The sequence below is a fragment of the Mustela erminea genome, chromosome 10, assembly GCF_009829155.1.
Source record: "Mustela erminea isolate mMusErm1 chromosome 10, mMusErm1.Pri, whole genome shotgun sequence".
NCBI classification, from domain to species: domain Eukaryota; kingdom Metazoa; phylum Chordata; class Mammalia; order Carnivora; family Mustelidae; genus Mustela; species Mustela erminea.
In genome coordinates this window covers 23,940,123-23,958,436 of record NC_045623.1, presented here as the reverse complement: position 1 = coordinate 23,958,436, position 18,314 = coordinate 23,940,123, and the positions used below count along the sequence as shown (strand labels likewise).

Genomic DNA, 18,314 nt, shown 5'->3' with positions numbered 1-18,314 from the left:
AAGTACTCTGCATAAGGTGACAGAGCCCTTAATAGTGAAGGAGAAAGGCAGGCGACTGTTCAAAGGAAGATTATTCCTGGGAGAGGGAGCGTCAGGTAAACATACTCAGATGGGAAGCTGCCTGACCTGTGTAAGGTGCAGTGAGAAGGAAAGTACAGCTGAAGTGCAACATACAGGACAGAGTGTAGAGCGTCTAGAGTTCAGGGGGAAGGTTGGTGTCATCTGCTTGTGTATGATACTTAAAGCCATGAGATTGGATGAGTTTTCCCAGAGAGTGAGAGCTGGTAGAGAGGAGAAGAGGTCTGAGGACTGAACCCAGAAAGGCAGGGCACAGGCAGCAGCTCGAGCTAAGGAGAGTGGCAGTGAGATGGGAGGAGTCGGAAACGCACATTGTCTTAGGAGCCCTGTGAAGAAAGTGTCTCAGACGGAAGGAGTGATCGATGGATCACATGGATCGATGGATCGGTGGTCACGGAAGGATGACGGATAATTGGTAACTTAGCCAAGAGGTAATGAGAAGGAAAGCCTCTTCAGAGGAGCTTCAGGAGAGAATGGGAAGGAGCGAAATGGGGTTAGCAACTGTAGTCAACTCCTCTTTAAGGACTTTTGCTGTAAAGGGGAGCAGCAGGATTGCCTGCCAGTGCTGGGGGCCCACTCTGAGGTCTGTGGTCATGAATTTAAAGTGAAAACCACCAGCACCATTGTATGTTTTTCTCTAGTCTTCTCTGCTACTTGATGAAGGGTATGGAGTAGATAGATTCAGTCCGTTTGGGGTTGTCAGAGGAGTGCTGACAGAGTGAGAACAGAGCACAGCAGGGATTATAGCGGTGGGAAATAAAGATTAAAGGTGGTAATAGATGCTGAAAAAGAGGAGAAAAGCAAGAGAGAGGGTTAGCAGGTCGGAACTCCGGCAGGAGGGTGAGTGCGGTTGAGTAGGGGAGGTTCAGGCTGTAAGAGGCTTGAACTTGGGATCTGCAGGTCTCTGGAGTGGCTGTAGGTGTGGGTCCAGGGTAAATTCATCAGATCGAGGCCATGTGTGCTGGATGGGCTGCCCATATGGGTATTTAAACTAAGAGTCATGAGAAAAGTAGAGGGAGAAAGAGAATAAGCCCATGGCTACACTCTTTAGTGACAGAGGGGAGCTATCCAGAATCATAGCACTGGGAGTCAAGATGGGTAGAAGGTGGAATAATCTGATGGCCTAGGCCTTAAAGGAACTGTTTTTGGGGGGTAAGTAGGTGGAGCAGAGATCTGGAAATAGTAGTGAGAACATTTACCTCATCACTAACGCCAGCAGTACTGGAGTGTGGGAGAGAAAACACTGCTGTAGGGACAACAGTGTCCTCAGGCAATAGCCAGGGTTTTTTTTTTTCTTTTCTCCTGCTATTGAGAGAAGAGGCTGGGGATTTAATGAAAATTACACAGTTTTTTTTTTTTTTTGATTATGGAAATAAGTTTATTGATAGAGAAACTTGGTATAGAAGAGGATAAGGAAAAAAATTTCTCATACTTCCACCAGCCAAAAGGACCATGTTAACATTTTTGTGGGTTTTATTTTGGCTTTTTTCTTTTATTCTGAGCCCCTTTTTTAAAAGAGTATTTCTGATTATAGCATGTATTTAAAATTACGTTGTTAAGAAAATTTTTTTAGTTTTTTTTTTAATAATACATAGTCATTGTAGAAAACTTGGAAAATGATGTACAATAGAAAGTATAAAGAAAAATCAGTTGGGATCACAACACCTGAAGGTCACATTACCACTGTTAATAACATTTCTTTACAGTTATTTTTAGAGTGGTGTTTTGTTTTGTTTACATTGAGTTTCTACTATATATGCTGATTTTTAAGCTTGGTCAGCATTAAAGCATTCAAAGTTTCTAGATGAAAAGTAAAAATACAATTATTATTTTAAGTCAGTAAAGTTTCATAATGATTTTTTAGGTAGCAAGTCTGTCATTCAATGATAAGAAGTAAAATGAGGTACAGGGCAACACATAGAATGATTCATTATTAAATAAGAGTATATATGAAGTATATATGTATCAGGAAAATATCAGAGTGCATATATATACATATAACATTATTTGGGTCTCTCTAGGGGGTGCTATTTTATTTTACATTTATTTTGGGTGCGGTGATGCATTTCTAAAATTGTGCTTCTTTCCTAACGTCTCTAAGGCAAATTAACATTTCTGACTTTACCTCAAAAACATATTTTTTTAAATAGAAGGTAATAAAAAAAGTAATAGCTCTAGAGTACAAAAATAAAGACATTCCAGTTGTCTATTTTTATGTTAAGGGAGCAAACTTAATTTGCTTAAATATTCATATGATAATGAAATACTTGTAAGCAGATCACTCTGAGATGTTTTTCAAATTAAGTAAGAGTTTGCCTGGTTAGCCAAAACTGATTTTAGGAAATACATGAAAACTCTTAGCAACTTGACAAAATGAGTATAAGAAGTAATTTTCCTTACCCTTAATTTTTGTATATGTATTTGCAGTTCATCAAGAGCAAAAGAAATAATAGGGCTCTATATGTTTTCTGGACCTAAATGTTTCTCGATTGAGAACATGCTATGAAAATAGGCATCTCTTCTTATAGGCTGGCCAGTGTTCCGTTTTCACTTTCACAGTGAAAGTGATTTCTTAGAAAAAGTTTTTCTTTCAACATTTTCTAACACAGGCAAAGGATGCTTTAAATTGCTTAGTAAAACTGAGTTGTGCTGTGATGAATTTTGTTTCTCAGTGAAAAGCAGCGATCCAGTTCAGCAGTGAGAATGTCATTTTTTATCTTCTGAAAGTACATTTCTTTTAAGAGATTTCAGAGTCATTTTGCTCCTTTTCCCTTAAGTAGTTGAGTTGGAATGGCAAGTACATTCATAACTTAGCATGCAGAAATTTGAACAATTAGTTGTAGCTTTGAATCACACTGTGATTTATTTAAAAGTGATGCCTTTTACATAGATCTGTAGCTTGATTTTTGATTCACTTAAATAAAAGAGGTACCTATGTATGATGGGAAAAAATACATAAACAGGATGCAGAAATGAGCTTTGTTTCTGGTGTGGTATCTTTGAAGCTGTGCTGGAATTTTTTTTCTTAATCGGTTTTCTACAACTCACCAGTTCCCATTTGTGGAAACTGGTTTATTTTTAATTGGTTAATTTTACGAATTATTCTTACCGTAATCATTTGTAAATACAAAGAAAAACTTTTGAACAAAAGAAATTGTCTTTTGTTAGGTGTAAAAGTTCTTCAGGTAATTTAGTTTCATCATTTTGAAGAAAAAAATAGCCCAACTTGCAGAGGGCAAACTGAAGTACAGACTTCAGAAATGACAGTTATAATCATAAATAGAAATATGAAATAGAAAGAATATACATTAGTGAAAACAAAATTATGTACTTGAAATTCTAAATCATGGATGATCAACATTGTTAATGAATACAGAATTTGGACCAGATACTGATTTTGATAAATCTTGTTGATTCTGTGGTTAAATAGATAATTATTTGTGATAATAGATAATTATTATTTTTTTTTAAAGATTTTTATTTATTTATTTGACAGAGAGAGACAGAGAGAGAGGGAACATGAGCAGGGGGAGTGTGAAGGGAGAAGCAGGTTCCCCGCTGGGCAGGGAGCCCAATGTAGGGCTCAGTCCCAGGACCCTGGGATCATGACCTGAGCCGAAAGCAGACACTTAACTGAGCCACCCAGGTGCCCCGATAATATATAATTATTAACTTAATAGATATATAGATAATTATTAACTAAAAAGTAGCATTTTTAAAAACATTTAAGAAGCTGCCATATCTTCAAATAGTCATATACATAAGAAATTACGGCATTTTTTATCAAAAGTGGTTTTGCCTAATAATTTCCTTTGTGCCTCATCCTTCAAGTGGTTATAATTTATGAACTATACTTCTGGGGTAAGGTAAGCAGTTTCTTAATTTTTTTACTTATTTATATATGTGTCTAAATTATAAAACTGAATAAATAGGAACATCATTGTGTAGTAACTATTTTTAAATCATACATAAAACCATCATAGTGAGAGCATTTATAAACACTAATTAGTCTAACAGCCTTTCTCAGCCAGCATTCTGGGAGAGAATCCCTAAGGAATTCATTTGTTCATAAGTATTAACCTCTCACCTATGCATCTAGAAAAGTACTGGTTATGTTACTATCCTTGGGGAAATTTGGAAATAGTCCAATTATTTTGTGTGTTTGGTAGTTCACAGCATGAATCCTAGTTAAGAGGGTGGTGGACAGTCTTAGAAATATTGGAAAGAGTGCAACCTGGGTGGCTCAGAATGTTAAGCATCTTCTTCAGCTCTACTTCATGATTCTGCATCAGGCTCCCTGCTTAGTGGAAAGTCTGCTTCTCCCTCTCCCTCTGCCCTCCCCACAACTTCTCCTCCCTGGCTCGCTTGCACGCTCTCTCTCTCTCTCTCTCAAATAAATAAAATCTTAAAAATATATAACTATTGGAAAGAGCAGAGCAAATATGGTAATGTATTAGTGATCATTAGCCTATTGGACAAGAGAGTGTTTGAGACTACTTTAGACAAGAGAGTGTTTGAGACTTAAAAAATTTGAAAGAAGAGATTATTTTATGTAAAATCTATCATTATATTTCTGTAAAACTCATGAAAATAATGGGAAAACTGGCAAGCATAATTTAGTACAGTTAAAGATATAAAATTGATGTACAAAATTAATACCCTTTATTTATAAGCAAAATTCAGTCTATAGATTAAATGTGCACAACTTGTGTGAGGAAGAGTTTTTAAATATTTCTTAAAAAATACAAATGGACTTGAACAGAGTCTTTTTTGTTTTTGAAGAATCAGTATCATAAATATGTTAACTCTTACATTTATTTATAAACTTAAAACTATTCTAATAAAAATACCAGCAGGTTTTTTTTTCCTGGAGGTTGGTAGTAAAAGTTGATTTTAAAGCTTTTAAGGAAAAACAAACAAACAGGAGGGAATGCTCAAAAAAACCCTGAAAAATAAAATATAAAATGTAAAGAAAGCCTTTATAGTTAAAATAGGGAGGTACCTGAAGAAGCAAATCTATCAGAGCAGATCAGAAAGTCCAGAAATAATTTTTTTTTTTAAAGATTTTATTTATTTATTTGACAGCACAAGCAGGGGGAGCAGGAGAGGGAGAAGCAGGCTCCCTGCTGAGCACAGAGCCCAGCTCAGGGCTTGATCACAGGACACTGTGAAGGCAGATGCTTAACTGACTGAGCCACCCAGACGCCCCCAGAAATAGATTTATGTGCAAATACAAACTTAATAAGGATGAAGGTGGCATTTCAACTCAGTGGGGAAAAGATAGGCTTTCTAATAACTGGACCGCTATTTGGAGAAAGATAAATTTGGAACTGTAGCTAATACTATGTATACTTGGACGAGTTCCAAACTTGATGAGAAAGTAAAACATTAGACCATGCTAATACTAGGAGAAAGCATGTCTGAATTATTTTCTAATAAGAGAGTATTAGGGGAATAACTATGGCTTGAAACCTAGAATCAGTAAGAAAAAAGATTGGTGAATTAAGTTACATGAAAAAACTTTGGCATAGAAAAGAAAGCATCGAAAGGGAAGTCAAGTTCTTTTCCTCAGCAGAGCCACAACTGTGGTGCTAGTCTCTCTCAGCTATCCAAATCGATTCTTTTTTTTTTTTTTAAAGAATTTAAATATTTCCATAGGTACAACAAAATTAACAAGTAAAGCACTCCTACAGTAAATATTATCTAACTCCAGTCTTGTCACCACGGCGATACTTGCACTTTGCTGCCACCATAACTGAGCAGATGATACTTGGTGACATCCTCAAGGGCCACAACCGCTGGGTGACCCAGATCACCACCACTCCCCAGTTCCTGGTCATGATACTCTCCATCTTTTGAGATAAGACCATCATCATGTGGAAGCTGACCAGGGATAAGACTGATCATGGCATCCCACAGCATGCCCTTTTGGGTCATTCCCACTTTGTTAGTGATGTGGTCGTTTCCTGAGGTGTCCGCTTTGCCCTCTCAGGCTCCTGGGATGGACTCCTTCATCTCAGGGATCTCACAACAGGTACCACGGTACCACCACACGCAGATTTGTAGGCCACACCAAGGATGTGCTGAGTATGGCCTTCAACAACCAACAAGTTGTCAGTAGCCCCTGAGATAAAACCATCAAGCTATGGATTGTATGCAAATATACTGTCCATTATGAGAGCCATGCGGAGTGGATGTCTTGTGTCTGCTTTCCATCCAGTAGCAGCAATCCCATTATTATCTGCTGTGGCTGGGACAAGCTGGTCAAGGTACGGAAGCTGCCACACTGTAAGCTGAAGACTAATCACATTGGCCACATCAGCTATCTGAACTCTGTGACTGTCCCTCTGTGCTTCTGGAGACAAGAATGGCCAAGCCATGCTGTGGGATCTCAATGAAGGCAAGCACCTTTATATGCTGGATGGTGGGGACATCATCAATGCCCTGTGCTTCAGTCCTAACCAATACTGTCTCTGCATTGCCATGGGCCCCAGCATCAAGATCTGGGACTTGGGAGGCAAGAACATTATCTTATAGTAGGAAGTGAAGTAGGAAGTTACTGATACCAGCTGCAAGGCAGAGCTCCCTTGTATACCTCTCTGGCCTGGTCTGCTGATGGCCTCTGTTTGCCAGCCACATAGAAAACCTGGTGCCAAAGGTAGCAGGTGACCATGGGCACCCCCTAGAAATATATGGCAGAATTTTAGAAATGAAACATTGGTTTTCTGACGTTAAAAAACAAGCAAAGGCCACCTGGGTGGCTCAGTTGGTTGGGCAATTGCCTTCGGCTCAGGTCATGATCCTGGAGTCCTGGGATCGAGTCCTGAGTCAGGCTCCCTGCTCCATGGTGAGTCTGCTTCTCCCTCTGACCTCCCCTCATGCTCTGTCTCACTCTGTCTCTCTCTTTCCTTAGATGAATAAATAAAATATTTCTAAAAAATAAAAAACAAAATTAAAAGGGAAGTAAAAGACATAATAAACTGATAAATATTTGCTACTTAGAACATGAAAGACTAACCTCCCTAATATAGAGAGAGCTCCAAAAAGAAAAATTAAAAGACTTAATAACCTGATAAACAAATTGACAAAAATATAAGTTCATTTAGTTTACAGGAAAAGAAATAGAATTTACATTTAAACATATAAAAGTAGTTCAGCCTCACTTATAAAAAAGAAATACAAATTAAAATTACATTGAGACACCACCTCTCATCTATCAGGTGGATAAATATCCAAAAGTTTGCATAATTTTTTGTCAAGGCTCTAGGTAAAATAGGCAGAACATTGCCGACAGAAATGAGAATGATACTATTTCTGCAGAACGAATGTTGACAGTATCTAGCGTAATTAATTGTGCATTTATCTTTGATTAAGGAGTCCTAGTTCTAGAAATATTTGAATCCTGAAGATGAACTGGCAAAAATGTAAAAGAATATATCTATAAGGTCATTCTTTGTGGCTTTATTTGTTACAGCCAAAAATTGGAAAGAACACAAATGTCCATCAGAAAGGGAGTTCTGTGCAGTCCTAAAAAGAAGTTGGGGGAAGAGAGGTGACATCAGGAAGATAGCAGAAAAGGAGGCCCTAAATTCTCTTTCCTTCACTAAGGACAGAACTTTGACACAGCAAACTGACAAAATAGATTTGCAGAAATCCTGAAACTAGTTCAGAGTTTCCTGCATTCCAGGCTAGTAGGAAGACAACTATGTGGAGGCTTGGTAGGAAATGTTTGACACTTCATAACTCTATCATTAGAGCCACTCCCACCCCCACCCCTGCACAGGGTGGAATGTTTGGGAGGAAAACCCCAACTCCCACATTATCCTTAAAGAGGGAAAGGAGTTGAGCATACCACCAACAGACTTTTGGAAGGTACTGCCTGAGAGATAGTGTCTTGCTTGCTTGTATCCAAGTACTGACAATCAGGATGCCTAGTTGGGCATCCCTGAGAACAACGTCCTGCATTAGAGTCTGCAGTACCCCCAACAGACACTAGATGGAACCCCAGGACTGGATTTACTACAGCCTAGCTTGCTGTACTATTACGGACACATAAAAGCTCCTGAGTAGAAGCCAGGAAACCTCTCCAAACAGGACAGATTACTTGTAAAAAAAAAAAAAAAAAAAAAAAAAAAAAGGCACATACCAAGAAAAGATTTTTGAGGCCCCCAGAATCTCTAGCCAGGCTGAGTAGAGAAAGTCATTCTTGTATGAAACCAGACCATAAAGTCTCGAGAGTTGGTTGATGCTTCGGATGCCAAAATCCCAAAAACAAAAAATAAGACATGTGAAGAAACAGCCAACTGCAATACATTTAAGAAGTAACTTAGATCTCTAGAAACCAAATCCTAAAAAGAAGGAGATATGAATTGCCAGATAAATAATTAAAAATTACCATCATAAGGATACCTAATTAACTAAAAAGAAAGCATAGAGAGCGCCTGGGTGGCTCAGTGGGTTAAGCCGCTGCCTTAGGCTCAGGTCATGGTCTCAGAGTCCTGGGATCTAGTCCCGCATCAGGCTCTCTGCTCAGTAGGGAGCCTGATCAGGTCATGGTCTCAGAATCCTGGGATGGAGTCCCGCATCAGGCTCTCTGCTCAGCAGGGAGCCTGCTTCCCGCTCTCTCTCTGCCTGCCTCTGTCTACTTGTGATCTCTGTCTGTCAAATAAACAAATAAAATCTTTTTTTTTTTTTTAAAAGAAAGCATAGATAGACAAATGAGCAAAATTAGGAATATGATGCATGAACAAAATGAGAATATGAACGAAGAGGTAGAAACTAGGAAGAAGAGCCAAGAAGAAATTATGAAACTGAAGAATAACAGTACTAAATTGAAAAATTTACTGGTAGGACTTAGTGAATTTGACCAGACTGAAGATAGAGTCAGTGAACTTGAACACAGGACTTAACAAAAATTACTAAAGCAGATAAGCCAAAAATGAAAAGTGAAGAGAGCCAAAGGGATTGATGGTCAAGAACAACAACCTACGGATATGGGAGTCTAGAAAGCGAAGAAAGAAAGGAGCAGAGAACCTGTTGAAGAAATAATGGCCAAAACATTCTCAATTTTGAGAAAAGAAATGGACATACAAATTCAGGAAACTTAATTAGGATAAATCTAAAGAGGCATACACTGAGACACATCATAATTAAACTGTCACATGTCACATATGAAGTGAGAATCTTGAAAGTAAGAGGAAAGTAACTTGTCACATGCCATGATAACCACAAAGAAAATGTCTGTAGAATATACACAAAGGGAAATGAGAAGTGAATCAAAACATGTCACCACAGAAAAATCAATGAAACACAAAGCAAGAGAGGAAAAGAGGAACAAAAAGCTATAAGACTGAAAACAATGAATAGGAATAGCAGTCCTTCATACCAGTAATTACTTTAAATGTAAACAGATTAAACATACCTATTAAAAGACATAGGCTGACTGAGTGGATTAAAAAAGTAGCATGGGGTAGCTGGGTGACTCAGTTGGTCAAATGTCTTTGATTGAGGCTCAGGTCATGATCTCAGAGTTGTGAGATTGAGGCCCACATCCAGCTCTGTGCTGGGTGTGGAGCCTGCTTAAGATTCTTTCCCTCTCCCTCTGCCCCTTGCCCCATTAAAAAAAAACAAAAACAAAGAGAACATGATCCAGTTTTGTTCTGCCTGTAAGAGATGGACTTTAGATCCAAATATACACAAACTAAAAGTGAAAAGGTGAGAAAAGATACTCTATATAAACAGGAATCTAGAGATTGAAGTGGCCATACTTACATCACACAAAATAGGTATGTCAAACAAAATAGACTTTAAGACAAAAACTGCCACAAGAGACAAAGAAGAATATTGTACCTTGTTTTCAGTTACAGATAGAGCAACCAAGTAGAGGTTCCATAAGAAAAGAATAGTCTTGAACAATACTGTAAACCAACTGGACTTTACAGAATATGTATACCACTCTATCCAGGAACAGCAGAATACACATTCTTCTCTAGCAAACATGGAACAATATGCCAGATAGACTACATGTTAGGTAACAACAAAAGTTCTAACAAATTTTAGAAGATTTAAATTATACAAAATATCTTCTCTGATCAAAATGGAATGAAATTGGAAATAACTAGAACAACATGAAAATCTAAAATTATGTAGAACTTAAATAACATATTCTTTAACAACCAGTAGGTCAAAGAAGAAATTACAAAGGAATTTAGAAAATGTCTGGAGACAAATGAAAACAAAACACAACATATCAAAACTTAGAGGACATAGTGAAAGCAGTACTAAGAGGAAGTTCATAGTGATAAATAACCTACATTTTAAAAATCTCAGGATGGTCACATGACTTTATTTTATCTCATTTTAATTTTGTGAAGCAAAAGAAAAAAAAAACCCTCAAATTAACAACCTGACTTTATACATTAAGGAACTTGAAAAAGAAAACTAAAAAACTAGAAAGTTAGCAGAAAGAAGGAAATAGTAAAGTTTGGAGCAGAGATAAATGACACCGAGAATAGAAAAACAATAGAAAACAACACAACCTAGACTTGGTTCTCTTGAGAAGATCAACAACACTGATAAACCCTTAGCTAGACAAACTCTTAGGAAAAAAAGACTCAAATATCTAAAGTTAACAGTGAGAGAGGAGACATTACAACTGATATTGCAAAAATAAGAAATATAAGGAACTACAGTGAACAGTTATTTGCCAACAATTGGAAACTTAGAAGAAATAGATGTATTTCTAGAAACATCCAACCTACTAAGACTGAATCATGAAGAAGCAAAAAACTCTGAACAAACCTATAGTGAGGAGCCGGTAATTAAAGAATTAAGGCACTAATTAAATACTTTTCAACAGCAACAACAACAAAAAAAGCACAGAACCAGATGAATTTACTGGTGAGTTCTACCGAACATTTAGAGAAGAATTGACACCAATTCTTTTTTCAAACTCTTCCAAAGAATTAAAGAGGAGAAAAGACTCCCAGTCATTCTATGAGGCAGGAGTGACCCAGGTACTGAAACCAGACAAAAACATGACAGGAAAAGAAAACAATAGACCAAGAGATACCTGGGTGGCTTAATCAGTTAAGCATCTGCCTTCGGCTCAAGTCATGATCCCAGGGACCTGGGATTGAGTCCTGCAAATGGGGTCCTTGCTCAGCAGGGACCCTGCTTCTCTCCTTGCCTGCTGCTTCCCCTACTTGTGCTCTCTCTCTGTCTCTAACAAGTAAATAAATAAAATCTTTAAGAAAAAAACCACTATAGACCAATATTCGTCTTGAATATTGACTAATATTAAAGTCCTGAACAAAATATTAGGCAAAATGAATTCAACAGCACATTAAAAAGGGATCTTGCTTCATGACCAAGTGGAATTTACACTTAGAATGCAAGGATGGTTCAACATACAAAAATCAATTGATGTTATATGCCAAATGGAAAGTGAACGAAAAAATACATGATCATCTAAATCAACTCAGAAAAATCATGTGACAAAATTCAACAGCAATGAAATGGTAAAACACTTAACACACTAAGAAGGAAACTACCTCAATGTAGTAAAAGCCATATATGAAAACCCACAGTTAACATCATATTCAGTGGGAAAAGACTCAGAAGTTTTCTTCCAAGATCAAGAACAAAGCAGTCATGCCCAATTTCACCACCACTGTTAACCATAGTACTGAAATTCCTAACCAGAGCCATCAGACAAGAAAAAGAAAGGCATACAAATTGAAAAAGAAATTAAAGTTTCTTGTTCACACATGACATGTTCTTATATGTAGAAAACTCTAAAGATTCCATTAAATAGCTGTAGGACTAATAAAAGAACAAAGTTGCAGAATATAAAATCTACACTCAAAACTCAATTGTGTTTCTATATACTAACAATGACTGATCTAAAATAAATTTAGAAAATAATCCCATTTACTACAGCACCGAAAATGATAAAATACTTAGTAATAAACTTCACCAAGGAAGTGAAAGACTTGTATACTGAAAACTATAAAACATTGCTAAAGGAAATCAAACAAGGTATGAAGAATAAAGGGAAAGATTTCTCTTGTTTATGGATCTTAGAACTTAATATTGTTTAAATGTATATACTACCCAAAGTGATCTACAGGTCCAATGCAATCTCTATCAAAATCCCAATAACATTTTTTTTTGCATAAAAAAATTCCTAAAATTTGTATGGAATCTCAAAGGATGATGAATAGCCAATATGATCTTGAGAAAGAAGGAAGCCTCACACTTCCTGATTTCAAAACATACTACAAAGCAACAGTAATTCAGATAGTGTGGTCCTGGCATAAAAATAGGCCATTGAACAAATAGCCTGGGAATAAACCATAAGTATATAGCCAAATGATTTTTGACAAGAGTGCCAAGACTATACAATGGGGAAAATGCAGTCTGTCTTTAACAAATGGTTTTAAGAAAACTGGATACCTGTATGCAAAAGAATAAAGTTGGACCCTTACCTTATAACCACAAGCAAACATTAACTCAAAATGGATTAAAGACCTAAATATATTATCTAAAACTCTTAAACTTCTAGATGAAAACTTAGGGGGAAAGCTTCAGGACATTGGATTTAGCAGTGATTTCTTGGCTATGAACCCAAAGGACAGAGCACAAAATAAAAAATAGACAAATGAGACTTAAAAACTATTGGTGCCTCATGAGAAACAATCAGCAGAGTAAAATGGCATCCTGTGGAATGGGAGCAAATAATTATAAATTATATATCTGATAAGGGTTAATATGCAGAATATATAAGGAAAATGTACAACTCAAGCAACAGTAACAACAAACAAATAATCTGATGAAAAAGCAGGCAAAAGATTTGAATAGACATTTCTCCAAAGAATATATACAACTGACCAATAAGCATAAGAGGAGATGCTCAAACAGCACTAATCATTCGGGAAATCCAAATTACTCATTCATCAGGATGGCCATTATCAAAAGAACAGATAATACATATTCATGAGGATGTGGAGCATTTGGAACTTTTGTACAGTACTGGTAGGCATGGCATGGTACAATATGGAAAATATGGATGTTCTTCAGAAAGTAAAAAATAGATTTACCAGCAATCCCGCTTCTGGATACACATCTCAAAGAACTCAAAGCAGGATCTCAAAGAGATGTGCACATACCTGTATTCATTGTAGCATTATTTGCAAGAGATAAGAGGTGGAAGTAACCCAGATAGATGTCCATCAACAGATGAGTGGATTAACAGAAATGTATATACATACAGTGGAATATTAGGCAGTCTTTAAAAAGAAGGAAGTGCTGTCACATGATAAAACGTAGGTGAATTGTAACATTTTGCTAAGCAAAATGAGCCAGTCCAAAAGGGACAAGTACTATATGGTATGTCCATTCAGATGAAATAGATAAAGTAGTCGGAATTACAGAAACAGAAAGTAGAAAGGTGGTTGACAAGGGCCAGAGCAGAGAGGAGGAGAAATTAGTGTTTAATGGGTATGGAATTCCACTGTTAAAGCACGAAAAAGTTCTAGAGATCTTTTGCACAACAGTGTTAACACTGCTGTTACTAAGAAACGGTCAAGACAAACTTAACATTAAACTTAATGTTGTCTATCATTTAAAAAAAAATAATAGGGAAGACCTCTATATGGTAATATGTGATTGTCAAGATATATTTTTTAAAAAACACTTGAGGGATGCCAGGGTGGCTGAGTCAGTTGAGTATCTGACTCCTGGTCTCAGCTCATGTCTTGATCTTGGGGTCCTGAGTTCAAGCCCTGCTTTGGGCTTCACACTAGGCATGGAGCCTACTTAGAAAAGAAAAGAAAAAAAAAAAAAGCAACGCCTTGATAATGCACCACATGCTACCTTTTATAGAAGCAGGAGAAGAGATACATATATAACATGCATGTTTTCCTATAAATTTCCAAAAGAAACTCTAAAAGAATGAAGCAAAAGTAAGTGTGTTTACCTCTTGGCAAAGGGATTAGAAGTGAGACTTCAAATATATACGTGTGTGTGTGTGTGTGTGTGTGTGTGTGTGTATTTTAATATACTTTTGACTTTAGAATCATTGACATTTTTAGCCTTTAAAAAAAATAAAAGTAGGGGGGAGGATGGGTGAAAGAGGTAAAGGGGATTAAGAGTACACTTATCACCAGCCCTGAATAATATATGGAATTTTCTAATCACTATATTGTATACCTGGAACTGCTATAACACAGTATATTAATTAACTGGAATTAAAATACTTTTTTTTAATACAATTAAAAGTGGGGACAGCTGGGTGGCTCAGTCAGTTACGCGGCTGCTTTTGGCTCAGGTCATGATCTCAGGGTCCTGGGATTGAGCCCCACTGAGCAGGAAGCCAGTTTCTCCCTCTCCCTCTGGCTGCTGCTTGCCCTGCTTGTGCGCGCATGCTGTCTCTCTTCTGACAAATAAATAAAAATCTTTTAAAAAAATACAATAAAAAGTAAACATAAATCTTTAAAGGTGGAAATCATATTGTTTTTTCAACTCTGAATCACTTATTCATTCTTACTCTTTTTTTTTTTTCTCCACTTCTTTTCACTTGGCAGCCAAAAGAAAAAATCATAGTCCCTCTTGGTTCTTCAGTTTTAATATTAATTGTTAAGTTATGTGTAATTAATTTCAAACTCTCTTCCCACTAGCTATAGCCTGCGTTAAGTGACTCTGTTCTCTTGCTTAATTAATCCTTGGAAAACATGATCTCCCCCCCCCCCATCTCAGCAACTAAGTATTTTCATGTAGTCATCCAGTGTAATGTAGCAATTAGTAATCTACCTTGAGATACTCAGTAAAAGGTCTGTTCTCAGAGTGGTATTTTAAAAGTTTGATTTGTATAAACAATTTAATAAGGGTCTTTTTGCCTTTGTTTTGTATTTCCATGTTTGGTTTACTTCTCACAAACAGTGACTTTGGAAGTTCTCTTTGAAGATGGGCCCATAATGGTAACTAGGTGTAGGAATTTGCTTCTATTCAAGTTTTGATAATACCAGTCAGCTCTCAGATGGTGGAAAACATTTACATTGTTATTACTGCTCCTCTTTTCCTGAGCTTTTAAATTTCTTTTTGTGGTCCAGGCTTCCTATTCACCCTGAGGGTCAGCTTTTCCTAAAAGTCAGACCTCTCCTGTAGGCAGAGGTGCTTTGTGAGAGCTAGCAAAGCCATGTTGATGACTTCATTGAAGGAAATACTGTAGTGTGGCTAAGAGCATTTGCTATGGAGTCCAAGTGCCTGGGTTCAAGTTCTGTTCTCACCAGTTAGCTCTATGGTGCCTTAGCCTCTCTATGCCTTAGTTTTTCAGCTTTAGAGTGGGGTTAACAGTGATGCTTTCCTCATAATTTGTTATGTATAGATTAAGTGGGTTAAGATATATAAAGTCTAGCACAAATTGGCAAAAAATTGGGAAGAATTGTGTGTTAATTGCTTGCCTCCCTTCTGTCCCAAAAGGAATGCTTTTGGAAAGCAGGCACCATTCACTTAAAAGGTTTCTCACATGCCCCTTTTTCTTCCCCCATATTTAACTGCCTCATTCTTTCATTATCAAGTGAGGGAAAAGAGAGAGAAAGGAGGGAAAGAATAAAAGAAATATAAAAGAATAAAAGAAATATAGTATGTTGGTGACTGCTTCCATCATTTAAGAGGTCAGATGAGTTGCTGCATATTAACAGTGCCCTTTGCTACTTGTCTCTGCCCTCATTCCTGGATACCAGGTTCTTCACAGGAACACACACATCTAGAGGCAAACCTCTTTTTCTATAGGGTGAGGAAATGTTATGGTTTGAATACCGCACAGAAATCGAATCAGTCATAGGTATACCATTTTTTAACTTTCACCAGACAGAGAGTTTAGCCCAGATTCCTAATAACCTTGTTGAACCTAGAGATTAATCAGCACTTTGGTTCCAGTCCTTCTGCATTTTTCTTGCTGACCTCAAGTCCTTTTTGTTCTGAGTTAAAATTTGTGATCACTGAACCTATGTGAATGATAATTAATTTGATTTTGATAATGGTGATAAATACTTCCTGCCGTCTTACCTGGTTTTTCTAAACAAGATCCTGTGTCTTCACTTCTAAACTGTTTGCAAAATGCAGATTTCCTTAAAGAACTTTATCTCCTGCTTTTGTCTGTCCTCCAGCTGCTGCTTTCAAATGGGTTACTGAAGTAGTCGGGAGGTTCTTCCAGGTCTCATGATCTTTTCAATACAAATGTCACCATATGTAATACAAATAACGTGAATTTATTCCTGCCCCATCTTCTGAAAACTGTGTACTTTGTGGAGCTTTTTGCCCGTTTTCTTCATTGATCCCATTGTCTCTTTCCAGTTCCCTGCCTCTTGACAGGGTATCAGTGTGAATTTGCATTCATTTTTTTTTTTTTATCTACACCCTTGTTCTTTATGGATATATAATAAATGATTTTAATAATTTTTTTCTTATATAGCTGGTCTGATTTTAGTTTCTATTCATGAGAATAAAGAAAGGAGCTTTTATTAAGATAATAAATTGCAAATCAAGAATTGGTAACAATGATTGCTCCTGCCTGAGTTTAATTCTTTCTCATCTGTACTTGAATAGAGGATAAGATACTTTTGCTTCTTTTTATTAGAAATTCTTTGGGGAGGGGCAGGTGGGTGGCTCAGTCAGTTAAGCATCTGCCTCTAGCTCAGGTCATGATACCAGTATCCTGGAATCAAGTCTTGCATCTGGCTCCTGACTTGGTGGGAGCCTGCTTCTTCCCTCTCCCTTTGCCTGCTGCTCCTCCTGCTTCTGCTCTCTCTGTCTCTTGCTATCTCACAATCTCTCTCTCTGTCAAATAAATAAATCTTCAACAAAAAATTATTTGGGAGAGTAACTAAATTGAGGGGACCCCTGTTGTTTTTCTATTTAGCTATTACTTTGAAGGGTTGAAAGTCACATCAAACAAGGACTATTCTATAATCTTAAAATCCTCCAGAGTGTTTGAAATTCTTAAATAGATTATATATTCAGCAGACATGTGCCAAGTGCTTATATATTCCAAGTACTATGCTGGGCACTGGGACTAAAAAGAACATGACACGATCTCTGACTCTAGAGGACTTAATCATGATGAGACGCTGTAGTGGAGTCCAGAGAACTTTAGCACTGGAATCAGCACATCCAACTCTGCCTCTTCCTAGTATGCAACAAAGAGCAAGTTGTCTTGATCTCCCTGAGATGGTTTTCTCTTATGCAAAATGAGGGAGCTGGCCTTAATATCTCTTAAAATCTTGCCTATATCTGACATTCTGTCATTTTGGAATGGAATGTTTTTCTTAAGGTTACTTAAGGCTGATGTGAGGATCAAATAAGAAAAAAATTATGAAAACACTTTAAACACTATTAAGTGTTGTCTAAACAAAGACATTACTAATTACTTACTAACATGACATTACTTACTAATGATTGGTCCAAAGACCAGATTTATTAGGTGTTATAACTAAGTTCCAGAAGTTTAAAGAAAGGGTGACCTTTTCGTGACTTTGGCTCTGAGTTAGGGGTATTTTAGGGTATCCAGTTATCACCATTATTGACTATAAAGTAGGTACTGTGTGCATTGATTTTAAACCGTAGGTTTTGAAACCTAGCATAATTATAAGGTAAACCACAGTTCCTGTGGTATGGAGTTATCTCTTCTGTATTAGCCCCACTTGGGGCTTGATCTCACAACTCTGAGATTATGACCTGAGCCAAAATCAAGAGTCAGAGGCTTAACCGAATGAACCACCCAGACAGCCCTGCATTATGATTCTTCAAATTCTGTGTTAATAGGTGATTGTTCATCACTATGAAATAATCGTATTTATGCAAATATGACTGCTTATTTACAGCTTGCCCTAGGACTACTGTGTCTAAATGTAAAGTATATTTCAACTTTGGGTCAGTTTTCTTTGGCTTTTTGTCCACTAAACATTTTCAAGTGCATGACATATACCAGACCTTCAAAGTTTATGGGTTCTTTAAAAAGTACACCTATCTTTTTATAGGTTCGTAGATGTAAGAACCCTTGATAATATGCAGAAGGACTGAGCCCATAAGCCAGTTCAAAAAGTTGAATCAGTGATTATGTTTTAATTATTATTATAGATGTTTATTCTCAGATCTAAGTAATAGTTTCAGCTCTGAAATTTTTTATTGCCTAGCATTACGATTATCACTAGTCTGTTCTTCAGAAGTTTTCATAA

The 18,314-nt window shown here is 36.9% G+C and overlaps 1 protein-coding gene across 2 annotated transcripts in view; it reads left to right on the top strand.

Moving 5' to 3' along the window:
- SLC30A7 (solute carrier family 30 member 7) overlaps nucleotides 1-18,314 on the top strand; it is an 86,087-nt gene that overhangs the window by 40,814 nt on the left and 26,959 nt on the right. Inside the window, exon 9 of one of the 2 annotated variants that reach the window (XM_032303837.1) lies at nucleotides 6,071-6,842. The exons of the other annotated variant lie outside the window; for it this stretch is intronic. Within the exon in view, the coding sequence (XP_032159728.1) occupies nucleotides 6,071-6,206 (136 nt within the window). The 3' untranslated portion in view covers nucleotides 6,207-6,842. Of the gene's footprint in view, nucleotides 1-6,070; nucleotides 6,843-18,314 lie in introns of those variants that run through there. 2 annotated transcript variants of the gene reach the window in all.